This window comes from Oncorhynchus clarkii, chromosome 16 (assembly GCF_045791955.1).
Source record: "Oncorhynchus clarkii lewisi isolate Uvic-CL-2024 chromosome 16, UVic_Ocla_1.0, whole genome shotgun sequence".
Lineage (NCBI taxonomy): Eukaryota > Metazoa > Chordata > Actinopteri > Salmoniformes > Salmonidae > Oncorhynchus > Oncorhynchus clarkii.
Genome location: NC_092162.1, coordinates 67,046,806 through 67,063,348, shown reverse-complemented (window position 1 = coordinate 67,063,348; position 16,543 = coordinate 67,046,806). Strand labels below are relative to the sequence as shown.

Sequence of the window (16,543 nt, the reverse complement as noted above, 5' to 3'; positions counted from 1 at the left end):
TCCAGCTCCCCATCCCCCATCTAGGGCCTCACTCTGCATTCTTCACTCTCTTCCGTTACGTCTCCCTGCCTCCATATCACACCGTCTACTCGGTCACTCTTAAAACCCACAGTTATCATGCTTCAATGATTGCTTTACTGTGTGGGTAGAGAGTATCTCTTACTAAAACACTATGCAGTGCTGTTCGCTCTTTATGAGGCATGGTTACTAATTCTATTCGACCCTCATAAAAACACTTGTGCTTTTCACAACTGAAACTATGACGGTGATGACATCATTAGTTCAACAAAACACACCCACTCAGATTCCCTGAATAACGACTGGGTTCAATCAGTATGGAAATCTGGACAGTCTCATGCTGCGAGGACAGGAGGTGAAGACACCGATTAAGATGATGTCATACCACAACGGAATTCTCTTTTGACAAACCCTGTGTTCCAATTGTCCAACACACGTCCCCTGTACACCACACCATCATCGTGACAACTGATAAGCCTTAGCCACTGTATCTGAGAAGAGTGGAGGTGATGAGAACAGCTCTCGTTCTCTGGCTGACCACAATAAACAACATGTTACACTGACCTCAGCAGAACCCGTGTGCCTGTGGGGCATGGGGGAGGTATGGGAAAAGGCACAATGCTCTCGTGCTCGTCCCATTCAGTACAACTAAACAAAAACAACGTGAATTTAGAGCAAACTGCACTGGGACCAGATGCAGCAAACTGGACTTTTCAAACAGCAACCAAGTTGTCATGCGAAGGAAAATCACAATGCATCATTCATAACCCTTGAAGTTCACACATTGAGTAAACCTCAAAACACAAAATGGTAAAACAAAAAAGTTTAAACTATTATTGTTGTGTGTGTGTGTGTGTGTGTGTGTGTGTGTGTGTGTGTGTGTGTGTGTGTGTGTGTGTGGGTGGGTGTGGGGGGGGGGGGGGGGGGGGTATTTCCCCCAGCATGCTGCTCCCATCAGCCCTAAACAATACCCATTAAGCCAATGGGCCTCTTCAGGGCTACCATGGTAACAGGTAAACAGGCGGGGGGGGACTGGTGGCGCTGCACTGCAGCCGTCCAGACATTGTGTTTGTGTCCAAATGATTTCAGTGTGACAAGCTATTGATAGAGAAATGACCTAGTGATTCTCTCTCTCACACACACAAACACACAAAGAAGACAAGCCAACACTGCCCAAGAATGCAGTCAAACACAGGGCTGGAATAATTACTGTATAATCATGTAAATTGACAATTATGGAGGACGACCTTCTTAAAAATAAAATAAACAAACATGTATTTGGGACGGCCGTGCATTTGAGTCCGTTTCAGAGGTAACATGGACTATTTACAACATGAAACTTGACACCTTTTGCTGAAACAAGCAAGGTGTAGCAAATGATGCTGGTTGCCTGGGCAACCCCCCCCCCACCCCCTTCCTGCATCAGCAGAACATACAGTCAGGAGCAGAGGAGAAAACGGTGAATCTTAAAAATAAACTATATTAAATAAAATAAACTATATTAAATAAAATAAACTCTTCAAATGATTATATTGGTGACCACAGTCATTTGGCTGACCAATAACTTGCATTCAAAATTCCATGACCGTCACAGCTCTAGTCAAACATTACCATCAGCAGTGACACCTATCTGGTCCAGAAACAATCTTTGCCACATCATGAAGCCCAGAGAAGTGGCACGTGTACACAAAGAACATGTTTCATTCAGATTATGTGAATACCACTGCGTGTTTAGCATAAGTGCGTTGCCAACATATTAAGTCCATACACAGTCCACAGAAGATGTACAATATTCCACATCAACAGCTTATCGGTAAAGCATTCCACACAGCAATACCATGACAACTGTAATTCTTCAAATCTGCCCATGGAGAAAGATCCCTTTAGGCCTACATCCACAGGGACAATGTCAGCCATGGCTGGAGGGGAAACATTCTTGCTAAACACATACAGCGTTCTTCACCTCTCAAACAAACGTATCAAATCTAGACACAAATCAGCACAACACAACAGATGGGAGTAAAAGACAGGGACAACCTGCTTTTTACGTTCTAAAAACAGGCTTAGCCCAGAGGAAGAACCCTGACACCATTTAGCCTAATGGTCCATAACCCATTAGTACAAGGAGACACTATGTGAACCCACATCAAGACAAGTCCCTATGGCTAGTCCCTAACTTCTCCCGACACTGTCGGGGAAAGGTAGTGGGTAACAATGTAAAGTGTGTGTGTGGTTGGGGGGGGGGGGGGGGGGGGCTGCAGCCACAGAGACCCAGCATGACGTTACGAGTGTCTAGCGTGTAATTGAAACCCAGGGCCTACACGGTGTTACACAGAGACCACTGTAATCCCCTCCTGACAAAGTGGCTTAGCATCTATAGGTCATACGGCACAGCAAGACAGCTTAGACTCACAGACAACAGCCCAGTGCCTTTGGATTCAACAGATCACACTAAATATTTAATAAGGAACGGGGCATTTGAGACTATTTAACTATTCAAATCATTTCATGCCATTTTTTCAGATATTCCAGATACTCTAAAATAAATATTGTTATTGTCCGAATTAGTATAAAAATACTAATTCGGACAATAACAATCACGTGTATAAATATATATATAAATAAATACTAATTCGGACAATAACAATCACGTGTATAAATATATATAAATACTAATTCGGACAATAACAATATTTATTTTAAAGTATCTGGAATATCTGAAAAAATGGCATACATGTTATTTGACCAAGTCTAAAAAATAAGCATAGATTGGTCACTTCTTTTCTAATTTGGCACACAAACTAGAGGCTAGTTTGAGTGAGTAACTTGGTCAAAAATAATGGCAACAATTGGGCTACAGGGGCCGCTGTTATAAGCCGTCTCAATTAAACCCTCATATCTGTCCGTTTCAAAATAACACCAAATTATAGGCATACAGGCCGATGGTATAGCTCTTCATTTGAGAAAAGCTAAGGAATTTGTTAAGAGATGGCTATTTGTTATTGATAAATAAAGAAATTAGATTGTACGTGTCAAATTAAACCCTTTGTAAATTCACTCCACAATGGCCTATCAACGTTAAACTGTTTGGGGTCCTCGAAGACGTAACCATTGATATAATGTGCAGAAATAGTGTGGCAGCAGTTCGACGCAACATTACAGAAGTTTGTTTTATTCAACTAAGAATTTCAAACGTTATGGTATATTCTTGTAGGTAAAAATGTCACATGGATGATTTAGACAAAGATTTTTCATTGTTAAAAATGGGTTTCCAATAACGAATACTTGAGTGAGTGATCTAATACCAATGTCCGTTTGGATATCTGGATATTCCATTAGCCACGTCCATCCCTACACTCAATTATGACGACAACAACAAGACTACGAAGACGGAGTTCAACACCAACGCTAAAAACAGAAATGATCAACAACAAGACTACGAAGACGGAGTTCAACACCAACGCTAAAAACAGAAATGATCAACAACAAGACTACGAAGACGGAGTTCAACACCAACGCTAAAAACAGAAATGATCAACAACAAGACTACGAAGACGGAGTTCAACACCAACGCTAAAAACAGAAATGATCAACAACAAAAATGACTGAACGGGCACACACACAACTAAGGCTAAAATCACTGCTCAACGACTATCAACTATGTCTAGGATGCTACAGTACCGCGGTGAGACAGCAGGCTAAATCGAATACTCCCTGTGCAGTCCGAACATGATCTAGGCAGTAGCTTGATAGGCCTATTTACAGAACACATGTTGTCATACTGAAACAATCCAGAACGTATAGGCATTTACAATAGCAGAAGGCAATGACCATATCGAGTGTGGAATAGGACACTTGAAGGAAAAGAAGGAAACCTCAGAGATAGTTTAGGAAATGGGGGAAAGACTGGAATCACACACACCTAGAATATTCCATGTGACTGAAAGCTGGTATAAATTTTAAAAAACAAGCTAACTCACCTGAACAAGGAACACCTGTGTAACTAAGCAATGAAGAAATACACTACAATCACCTTGACCTCCATCAGCAGCGGGTTTGAATTTAGAATGGAAAATGAATGTGTTTATACAACACATGTTAATGCATTGAAACGTGTCATATCGCATCAATTCGTTCTCTAATCAAACCGAAACGTGTGAAACTAAAACATATCGTTCCTGTATGGTATCAGGGCCATTTGAACGCAACAACTTCAAAACATTTTACTCAGTTACAGTTCATTAAAGGAAAATCGTCAACTGGTCAACTGAAATAAATTCCTTAGGCCCTAATCTATGGATTTCACCTGACTGGGAACACATATGCATGTGTTGGACATGTGTTGGACACAGACAGCTTTATAAAAATAATAATAATAACATTTTAAAAAAGGGGGAAAAGTTGCTGGATATTGGCGGGAACTGGAACACGCTTTCGAACATCCCAAACATGTTCAACAGGTGACATGTCTGGTCAGTATGCAGGCCATGGAAGAACTGGGACATTTTCAGCATGCAGGAATTGTGTACAGATCCTTGCGACATGGGGAGGTGTATTATCATGCTGGAACATGAGGTGATGACCGTGGATGAATGGCACGACAATGGGCCTCCGGATCTCGTCACGCTCTCTCTGTGCATCGAAATGGCCATCGATTAAAATGTAAATGTTTATTTGTTGTCCACCCCACCATGGGGCATTCTGTTCACAATGTTGACATCAGCGAACTGCTCACCTACACAACACCATACACTTTACATGTTGCGTTTATATGTTATGTATCAGGGCCCATGCATCCTTCCTTACCTTTCAGGCTGACCACATTATCCATACGGAGGATTACTGCACTGTTGGCGCTAGAAACATAAGCATTTCCCTGCAAAATGTCTACTCAACCAATAAAAATGTATGTCGATATGTTGTACGACCTCTGTTCCATTAGCAACGTTGAAGATGTCATACTAATAATGGAGGGATAAAAATAAAAGGTCCAAAATGTAACAAACTGCCCTGAGGCTAGGTTGTACCTTTCCTCTGCAGGAAGAGGCGTAGCACGGGGTCAGCCACGGAGATGGCTTTGCGGTAGTTGTCATCGTTGTTGATTGGCAGCAGGTCACCGTGGACGTCAGCATAGCCCACCAGCAGGTCCACGTTTGGGATCCGGTGCATGTGCTGTAGGAGCCTATAGAACTCATCAAACCGGCCCGGCTTGGACCGGTCCAGGGAGAACCGGCGGAATTCAGCCCCAAACTGACAGTCAGACAGACAGACAGAGAGACAGAGAGACAGAAATGTGACACACTTGGGATTGGAGGAATGATAATGACCTTGGTGTTTGTAGAAAGAATTTAGCAGGAAACAGTTAACAACAAACAAGACAGACATTACACAGTGGTTGACATAGGCAAATTGCCTGTTTGTTTAAGCAGTAGGCCTCCTCTTCCAGAGCACACAGCTCTAAAGCAATTAACTCATGACTGCTGTGTGACGGAGCAGAGTTCACAAACCGGCAGGAGATTTTATTTGACCCTTTTGAGTTCTCAGCCACAAACAAGTTATTGTTGAAAATTCATTGTCGGACATAAGACTAAAATCACAACGAAATCAGCCCAAAGTGATTTTAATTGAGGAAATCTGTTCCCACGCATAACTAGAGAAACAAACCATATGTGATCACATCCCCATGTTTATTTGACTTTTATTTAACTAGGCAAGTCAGTTAAGAACATATTCTTATTTTCAATGCCTAGTGGGTTAACTGCCTGTTGTACCTTGTCAGCTCGGGGATGAACTTGCAACCTTTCGGTTACTAGTCCAACGCTCTAACCACTAGACTACCCTGCCGCCCCATGTAATCAAGGTTTGAATGAATTCTGTTTTTGTCAAATACTATGTGTTTGGGCCTCTTGCTGTCAATTACCATTGTACAAATTATTTATAATTATGTTACACACTGCCCCCCCACCCCCCCTCCCCCATCCATCTGCTCAAGAAAAAAATTGTCCGCAGCTGAATGTGTTTGGGGACTAGGGGTGTGCTGGTCAACTGTTTGTTCATCCGCAACCACCCGACTAGATGTGATAAAGTGAAAATCTGAGGTCTTCACCCAACCCTAACCCCAACCCCAACCCCAACCCTAACCCCAACCCCAACCCGCGCTGTAGGCTACAGTCAAATACGGTGGAACAATTTTTTTTGGACCGTGGATGCAGGATGTTTTTTTTGCCTAATTTAGATACGTTTCTGCTTGTAATTTCCAACATTTTTGTAGGCTATTTGTTAGTCAACTTGTCTATAATTAGATACACGTAGCTTCTCTTCGGTCATTATATGTTGCCCTAGAAGACAAAACAAACCATTGCTCAACAGAATAATGTAATCGAAGCATTCATTCTATCAATCTATCTAGTTGACATCAGTAAAGTTCTCTGTCATCTTTAGCAGAGCAAAGATGTTTAGGGACCGGGGAGAAAATACAATAACACAAAAAAAGGGAAGATTTTCTGTACAAAAAAATAATAAAAAATGTCCAAATGACATCAGTTTGACCGGTTGCAAGGAAATAGACAATTGTGAAAATGACCAAGTGTTTCTGATAAGATTTAAGCTCGGCTTCGATGCATATTTTGTGTGGTTGAAATGCTATCAGCATTTATGATGAAGACGGCCCCCCTGACCTAACAATCATCACGCATAACACCACCATCATCCTCTAACCACGTCACCTGACCTAACAATCATCACAACACTATCATCCTCTTTAACCACACCACCTGACCTAACAATCACACATAAAACCACCATCATCCTCTAACCACGTCACCTAACAATCATCACACATAACCCCACTATCATCCTCTAACCACGTCACCTGACCTAACAATCATCACACCACTATCATCCTCTAACCACGTCACCTGACCTAACAATCATCACACCACTATCATCCTCTAACCACGTCACCTGACCTAACAATCATAACACCACTATCATCCTCTTTAACCACTCCACCTGACCTAACAACATAACACCACTATCATCCTCTTTAACCACATCACCTGACCTAACAACATAACACCACTATCATCCTCTTTAACCACATCACCTGACCTAACAACATAACACCACTATCATCCTCTTTAACCACGCCACCTGACCTAACAACATAACACCACTATCATCCTCTTTAACCACATCACCTGACCTAACAACATAACATCACTATCATCCTCTTTAACCACTCCACCTGACCTAACAACATAACACCACTATCATCCTCTTTAACCACATCACCTGACCTAACAACATAACACCACTATCATCCTCTTTAACCACGCCACCTGACCTAACAACATAACACCACTATCATCCTCTTTAACCACATCACCTGACCTAACAACATAACACCACTATCATCCTCTTTAACCACTCCACCTGACCTAACAACATAACACCACTATCATCCTCTTTAACCACATCACCTGACCTAACAACATAACACCACTATCATCCTCTTTAACCACGCCACCTGACCTTTACCAAACATGACCTTTCTGGCCCTCCATTCTGTTTATTTTCACCTCTCCTTCAGCAGCTTTTGTCTCATTGAATTAAACTTCAACAACGACCTTTTTGCCTCCGTGGACGGACGTTAACCTTGCCTGCCCATTCCCAAAATCATTATTTGGCGACTGGCTGTGTACGCTATTTGGCACGGGTACAGTTAAGAGTTAAAGCTTAGGCCTATGCACTAATAGCAGATAAATTATTTTAGCCTAAGACCTCACAATGCAGAATATAGATATAAATTGCATAAGAAAGATACCTTAAACATCCATATGCATATTTTTTCCTTCAGGGGATAGATCAGCTTTAATATTGCAGATAGATTGTGGCTTCCATTACTGTATAGTCTGCATCATTTACAATCCCATGTATTTTTTGTTGTTGTAAATGTAAATATTTTTGAAAATATGTTTTTGAAAATATATGTTCCCCTAACCCTTCCACCCCTCCCCTAATTGGAGTAAACTAATGTACAACAACACTTAGGCTTCTACATACTATATGCATTTTACGAACACAATGTATTTTACAATAATTATCTTTTTTTTTTTTTTTTTTTTTTAATCGCATCCTTCAGCTACCCTCAACCCTCCTACCATCTCTCTCTGAAAACCATCCAGTTTCATTTGTATTTGTCACATATTTTTTTAACTACGCCGTTTCACAAAAGTTCTGAATCGACATATATTTAACAGAGACAGTATATTTTACATTAGGTATCGTTTCTCTTTATTCAACCAGCCCACCACCCGCCCACTCGTCCTTCAGCCAGACAATATTGAATAACCCTAAACCTGTTCTGAGTCTAGAAGCCCAGAGCGTTAATGATGATTATGTGTCCTTGGCTTATTAGTGTAAAAGACGAGTACAATCTGTGCGTCAGTGAGAACGTTCGATATGCATCTGTGGGTGTGCCTGTAGTGTGTCACCTATACTAATACAACAGCAGATCCACATTCGTAATGTAATATATAGTAAAAATAAAGAAAACCCGTGGAATGAGTCGGTGTGTCCACTCATGTATGTATGTATGTATGTATGTATATATACACACACACACAGTGCCTTGCGAAAGTATTCGGCCCCCTTGAACTTTGCGACCTTTTGCCACATTTCAGGCTTCAAACAAAGATATAAAACTGTATTTTTTGTGAAGAATCAACAACAAGTGGGACACAATCATGAAGTGGAACGACATTTATTGGATATTTCAAACTTTTTTAACAAATCAAAAACTGAAAAATTGGGCGTGTAAAATTATTCAGCCCCTTTACTTTCAGTGCAGCAAACTCTCTCCAGAAGTTCAGTGAGGATCTCTGAATGATCCAATGTTGACCTAAATGACTAATGATGATAAATACAATCCACCTGTGTGTAATCAAGTCTCCGTATAAATGCACCTGCACTGTGATAGTCTCAGAGGTCCGTTAAAAGCGCAGAGAGCATCATGAAGAACAAGGAACACACCAGGCAGGTCCGAGATACTGTTGTGAAGTTTAAAGCCGGATTTTGATACAAAAAGATTTCCCAAGCTTTAAACATCCCAAGGAGCACTGTGCAAGCGATAATATTGAAATGGAAGGAGTATCAGACCACTGCAAATCTACCAAGACCTGGCCGTCCCTCTAAACTTTCAGCTCATACAAGGAGAAGACTGATCAGAGATGCAGCCAAGAGGCCCATGCTCACTCTGGATGAACTGCAGAGATCTACAGCTGAGGTGGGAGACTCTGTCCATAGGACAACAATCAGTCATATATTGCACAAATCTGGCCTTTATGGAAGAGTGGCAAGAAGAAAGCCATTTCTTAAAGATATCCATAAAAAGTGTCGTTTAAAGTTTGCCACAAGACACCTGGGAGACACACCAAACATGTGGAAGAAGGTGCTCTGGTCAGATGAAACCAAAATTGAACTTTTTGGCAACAATGCAAAATGTTATGTTTGGCGTAAAAGCAACACAGCTGAACACACCATCCCCACTGTCAAACATGGTGGTGGCAGCATCATGGTTTGGGCCTGCTTTTCTTCAGCAGGGACAGGGAAGATGGTTAAAATTGATGGGAAGATGGATGGAGCCAAATACAGGACCATTCTGGAAGAAAACCTGATGTAGTCTGCAAAAGACCTGAGACTGGGACGGAGATTTGTCTTCCAACAAGACAATGATCCAAAACATAAAGCAAAATCTACAATGGAATGGCTCAAAAATAAACATATCCAGGTGTTAGAATGGCCAAGTCAAAGTCCAGACCTGAATCCAATCGAGAATCTGTGGAAAGAACTGAAAACTGCTGTTCACAAATGCTCTCCATCCAACCTCACTGAGCTCGAGCTGTTTTGCAAGGACGAATGGGAAAAAATGTCAGTCTCTCGATGTGCAAAACTGATAGAGACATACCCCAAGCGACTTACAGCTGTAATCGCAGCAAAAGGTGGCGCTACAAAGTATTAACTTAAGGGGGCTGAATAATTTTGCACGCCCAATTTTTCAGTTTTTGATTTGTTAAAAAAGTTTGAAATATCCAATAAATGTCGTTCCACTTCATGATTGTGTCCCACTTGTTGTTGATTCTTCAAAAAAATACAGTGTTATATCTTTATGTTTGAAGCCTGAAATGTGGCAAAAGGTCGCAAAGTTCAAGGGGGCCGAATACTTTCGCAAGGCACTGTGTATATCTTTACTTGTACTATTTTCAACATTGTGCAATAATAGTGAATAAGATCACAACTGTGAAATAAAACATACAGGAATCATGAAGTAACCAAAAAAAAAAAAGTGTTAAACAATTCAAAATATTTTTAATATTTGAGATTCTTCTAAGTAGCCTTTGCCTTGAAGACAGCTTGGCATTCTCCCAACCAGCTTCATGCTAGTTGAGAGGCAGTCCCCTGGAATGCATTTCAATAAACAGGTGTGCCTTGTTAAAAGTTCATTTGTGGAATTTCTTTCCTTCTTAACGCGTTTGAGCCAATCAGTTGTGTTGTGACAAGGTAGGGGTGGTATACAGAAGATAGCCCTATCTGGAGAAAGACCCAGTCCATATTTTGGCAGGAACAGCTCAAATAAGCAAGGAGAAATGACAGTCCATCATTACTTTAAGACATGAAGGTGAGTGAATCTGGAAAATGTCAAGTGTAGTCGCAAAAACTATCAAGCGTTCTGATGAAACTGGCTCTCATGTGGACCGCCACAGGAAAGGAAGACCCAGAGTTACTTCTGCTGTGGTATGATGAAACTGGCTCTCATGTGGACCGCCACAGGAAAGGAAGACCCAGAGTTACTTCTGCTGCGGTATGATGAAACTGGCTCTCATGTGGACCGCCACAGGAAAGGAAGACCCAGAGTTACTTCTGCTGTGGTATTATGAAACTGGCTCTCATGTGGACCGCCACTGGAAAGGAAGACCCAGAGTTACTTCTGCTGCGGTATGATGAAACTGGCTCTCATGTGGACCGCCACAGGAAAGGAAGACCCAGAGTTACTTCTGCTGCGGTATGATGAAACTGGCTCTCATGTGGACCGCCACACGAAAGGAAGACCCAGAGTTACTTCTGCTGTGGTATGATGAAACTGGCTCTCATGTGGACCGCCACAGGAAAGGAAGACCCAGAGTTATCTCTGCTGTTCATTAGAAGTTCATTAGAGTTACCAGCCTCAGAATGCAGCCCAAAGAAATACTTCAGAGTTAAAGTAACAGACACATCTCAACATCTACTGTTCAGAGGAGACGGCGTGAGTCAGGCCTTCATGGACAAATTGTTGTAAAGAAACCAATAAGAAGAAGAGAATTGCTTGGTCCAAGAAACACAAGAAATTGACATTCGACCGGTGGAAATCTGTCTTGATCTGATGAGTCCAAAATGTGAGATATTTGGTTCCAACTGCCGTGTCTTTGTGAGACGCAGAGTAGGTGAACGGATGATCTCCGCATGTGTGAAACAAGGAGGACGAGGTGGTGTGATGGTGCTTTGCTGGTGACACTAAGTGATTTATATAGAATTCAAGGCACACTTAACCAGCATGGTGCTGTTGGAAAAACATTCCAGGTGAAGCTGGTTGAGAGAATGCCAAGAGATATCAAAACACTTTTTTGGTTACTACTTGACTCAATGTGTTATTTCATAGTTCTGACATCTTCACTATTATTCTGCAATGTAGAAAATAGTTCAAATAAAGAAAACCCTTGACTGAGTAGGCGTGTCCAAACTCGACTGGTAATGTGCATGTGGGCCTACACCACTGATAAATCACTGTGATGTGTATTGTCCCTTGCACAATATATATCAAAACACACATATTTCGCTCTGCAAAGGCGCACTTTTAAATGGATAGACGTTGGCTAAACCCTGTGATGGCACCCACAGCGACTAGCAGTGTTGTGGTTAGTGCTACACAATGCTAGATTCGTGACCCCTTGTCTAACCAGGCTGAAGAAAACAAGCAAATTGTATTCTTCTTTATCTGCACTTGGGAAACTAAAGAGTGGTACTATTGTCATCCTTTTCATGTCTAGTCTTGATAGCATATCATTATTGACGAGTGCTGATTGATACATATAAGTTAGTACTTGGAAGTAACCCTGAATTATTATTATGTGACAGTGCAATAGTGGTTGTGGCTATTCATTGAGGATATCGCAATCAAGGAAACTGTAGTTAATACGTATGAAATATGTACGCAAATAGCGAAACGTGTTTACTACAAGCGATCCATTGCGGAAGGAACCGAGATCAACTGTGACTCCTGCGCAAAGGACAATAAAACAGCACAGTGATTTATCAGCGTCCTAGGCCAACAACCTTCAATACAGATTCATTACCAACCGGTCAGTAGGCCATACAATCTGTGTCTCAGATGCTTTTGAATCTTACGGTTCTAGCATTTCAAACTTAAACTAGTTTGTAAATCATAAATGTATAACCAAACACATCCTATGCAATTGTGGAACATACTGTTCAACCTCAATGGATCAACCACAGTAATGTCTCGTTTGCTGACAAGTATTGGCTCATTATGTGCCTGGCTGGGTAGTCACAACATTGCCTAATCCGACCGCAAACTAATAATGGAATTCGTACAAATAATAGAAGGTGATAAAACATTGATTCCAAACATTGGCTACCAAACACACGCCTTCCTCACACCAATCCACATTTGACACTTGTTCATTCACTGGCTAGATAAACTGACTGGCCAACCAGTTAGCTTTCTAGATAGTTTGCAAACTGGCGCAGACGAGATAATTACAACATCATAATTTTCTGACAAGCGAATAAGCAGGTACATTTACCAATGATTTGAAAGTAAGGGGTTTGAAGACTTCGATAACTCACACATACAATAGTTACATAGCTAGCTGTTCTGTGTTGGCAACTAGCTAGCTAATTTAGCAAACAACGCACCTTGCTCTTCACCTCCACGGCGCCCAGAGACCGGTTGCTCGGCACTCGGTGGTTCTTGTTCATCTTTCGCTAACAGGAGCGCCACAGCACACACTTGCCCTCACGGGGCTGCCCTCGTCTGCCCTCTATCCCAAATTATATCAACACAAGTTATTCCAGTTAGCTGTGTGTCCTTATAAAATACTGAAATTCCCTCGTTTGGATTATTGTCCTCCTCCACAACCAACCTGCTCTAAACTTATCTTCTCAAAACTCGCCGTCACATCGCCCGTTTAACCACTTCAACGCTGTCCTGCGTGACGCTTCTAACGCACCCAGGAAGCGGCCCCTGCCTGGAGCCTCGTTTCCAACACGCACACTCCCGCGACTGTCAGAATCAAGTCAAACTTATCTTGATCACTTTTAATAAGGTCCTGTACAATTCTTTTGATAATATGACGTAACCGAAAAGTCAATAAATGTTTTGTGTTTTGTCTTTTGTCCACATAATCTTGTCTACGTTTTTTAAAAATGTTTATCTGCATGTCATATATTGTGAATACATGTCTAAAATGCCTTGTAAAGTATTTAAAGTACGAAGAAAGTAAAGCATAAGGAAATGCGCTAGGTTTTCTGTCACTGTCGTGTACATCGAAGATAAACCTTTACAATTCACCTTGGCCAAAGTGAGGTCCTTTCCCGAACTGCTTGATGTTTGTATGTTGTTAAATTGCGCCATCTGTTGTTAGCGCAGACAGTTTCCTTCAAAATATATAATTCAGCAAAATACAATGAAAAATCATTTTATTTGTCACGTGCTTCGTAAACAACAAGTGTAGACTAACAGTGAAATGCTTACTTGCGAGTCCTTTTCCAACAACTCAAGAGTTAAATATAAAAATATATAAAATAGAAATAGTGACACGAGGAATAAATACACACTGAATAATGATTAACAAGAGTAAAATACCATGGCTATATACAGGCAGAATAATATAGCACGGCTATATACAGGCAGAAGAATATAGCACGGCTATATACAGGCAGAAGAATATAGCACGGCTATATACAGGGAGTACCAGTTTCAATTTGCAAGTTCAATTTGACATACAAAATGTCAACCAGTAGCGTAGCCTGAAATTCGTTGGTAGGTGGGCCTGCTGAAATTTGGGTGGGCCCCACAATTTTTTATAAAACTATTGTTTTGGGAAAACCGCTAACTTCCTGCAATTCTACACATTTTGCTATGGGGCAAAGATAAAATATTTGCAGTTTTATAGCTAATCTTATGTTATTCTAGACATTTTGCCATGCATTTTTTTAAAGCTAATTAAAGCTAAAATATAGGTGTGTTGACACTTGTTTGCTAATTGAACAAATTAAGTAGGCAGTGTCAGTGCACACAGCCATTGAAGCCCAGTGACATATGCCTCAATGCAGTCACTCTCGTGGCTTCTTAGAAGTGTCGCTTTCAGTTAGTTATTTTTGGACCACCCATCTCATGAAAGTGAATGTCATTCCAGTTCATCTGAATGTTATTTCCAGTGCACTGCTCGCTCGGAATTATATCTGATAGGTGTTTGCATGTTTAGATAAAAACACAAATAATGTCCCGTTTTCTAACACTGACAATTAGAGAGCATTAAACCATTATTTAGATTTTTTTTTTTTTTTGTTGCTCAATCTGATTGGGATGTCCACATCAACTAAAAATGAATAATCCCGGAATATTTATGATTTATCTGGTGTCTTCAAATACTGTGACACATTGACGACAGATGGTATTGTTCCGTTTAATACTCATTGGTGTATTATTTCCATTAAAGCGCTTCACAGTTGGCTATTTCATAGGTCATTGCAATCTAAAGCTCCTGCTGAAGATGATGTGCTCCAGTCAATGGCTATGTCCCTGGAGTTTTATATTTTCTTAACAAGATCACAGTTTGGTCAACAAATTGGACAACAGCCACACCACGATGACACCATTGAACCACCGATATGAAATCACCCTTGCCGAAATAGATGTAACACAGACAGGTAAAAACTCATCCCAAATACTGTGCTGACTGTTCCTAACCTTTGGTGCTCTTGTTGACGCCATACTTACAGTGTGTTGTGTTTAACTCGAGAGACAGTACAGAGACACTCTAACTCCAGGGGGCATCAGTAGGAGCTTCAATTCCTCACTGCCTCACTCCATTCCCCTCCCCCTCCCTCCCTTTCTTACTTCACTCCCTTCCCTCCTCCCCCTAATCTCCCCTCCCTCCCCTTCTCTCCCCTCCCTCCCTTTTCTCTTTCGTTCTCCATCTCCCTCCCCTTTCTCTCTCGTTCTCCCATCCCCCTCTCGGTCTCTCTTCCCCCGTCTCCCCCACCCTCTCTTTCCGTCTTCCTTTCTCCCATTCCATTCCCTCCTCGCTTTCTCTGCCCCCCCTCCCCCTGTCTCCCCCACCCTCTCTTTTCTCCTCTCCCCGTCTTCCTTTCTCCCATTCTATTCCCTCCTCGCCTGCCTCCCTCGCCTTTTCTGCCCCCCCCCTCCCCCTTTCTCTCCCAGTCTCCCCCACCCTCTCTATCCTCCTCTCCCTGTCTTCCTTTCTCCCATTCTATTCCCTCCTCGCCTGCCTCCCTCGCCTTCTCTGCCCCCCTCCCCCAGTCTCCCTTCCCCCGTCTCCCCCACCCTCTCTTTCCTCCTCTCCCATTCTATTCCCTCCTCGCCTGCCTCCCTCCCTCGTCTTTTCTGCCCCCCCTCCCCCTTTCTCTCCCAGTCTCCCCCACCCTCTCTTTCCTCCTCTCCCATTCTATTCCCTCCTCTGCCCCCCCCCCTCCCGGTCTCCCTTCCCCCCTCACCCTCATTCTCCCTTTCCTCTCTTGTTCTCCCATCCCCCTCTGTCTGCCTTCCCCCTGTCTCCCCCACCCTCTCTTTCCTCTGCCAGTCTTTCTTTCTCCCATTACATTCCCTTCTCACCTGCCTGCCTCCCCTTCTGTCTCTCCTTCCCCCCTCCCTACCCTTTCCCTCACCCTTTCTCCCTCCCTCACCTCCCCCCCAGTCTCCCTTCCCCCTCAGTCTGCTTAGCACTCCTGCTGCTCACAACACTGCAGATGAGGCCTTCACATCTCCCAGTCTGCTAGGCCTCTCTTTCAGCCTCCCCCTGCCACTCCCTCCCTCCCCTCATACCAGCATAGCAACACTGAGCAAGCCAGCAAGGGGGAGGATGCGCTCTCGCAGAGGGGCAATTTCCCTCCATCTTATATCATTCTTACCAGGAGGCTAGAGACAATCTATGGTATGGAACATAAGCATACAAAACACATTTGTAGCATAATGAATAACTCGTATATAAAATCATCACTATAAAACAAGCTGAGTCAATTATGGAACTGTCATCATTTTTGGGGGTTTGGCACCAGATTGATTACACACTAGAGCAAATTAGCCTCAACAAAGGGTTAATGCAATCTACTGTTGATTTCTCATCAACCGTCACCATCTCAACCAGTAGTGGGTCCACTAAGACGCCTCATGCTCCAGTCTCACAGAATAGCATAGCAGCTCACACGAACTAAACTCATGAACCCC

The 16,543-nt window shown here is 42.3% G+C and overlaps 1 protein-coding gene across 1 annotated transcript in view; it reads right to left on the bottom strand.

Annotated features, from left to right (window-relative positions):
• LOC139368950 (partitioning defective 6 homolog beta-like) overlaps positions 1 to 13,259 on the bottom strand; it is a 32,978-nt gene extending 19,719 nt beyond the window's left edge. The window contains exons 1-2 of the mRNA XM_071108476.1: positions 12,991 to 13,259; positions 5,046 to 5,268 (exon numbers count right to left, since the gene is read on the bottom strand). Of these exons, the coding sequence (XP_070964577.1) occupies positions 5,046 to 5,268; positions 12,991 to 13,053 (286 nt within the window). The 5' untranslated portion in view covers positions 13,054 to 13,259. The remainder of the gene's footprint in view (positions 1 to 5,045; positions 5,269 to 12,990) is intronic.
• Positions 13,260 to 16,543: the final 3,284 nt, after the last annotated feature.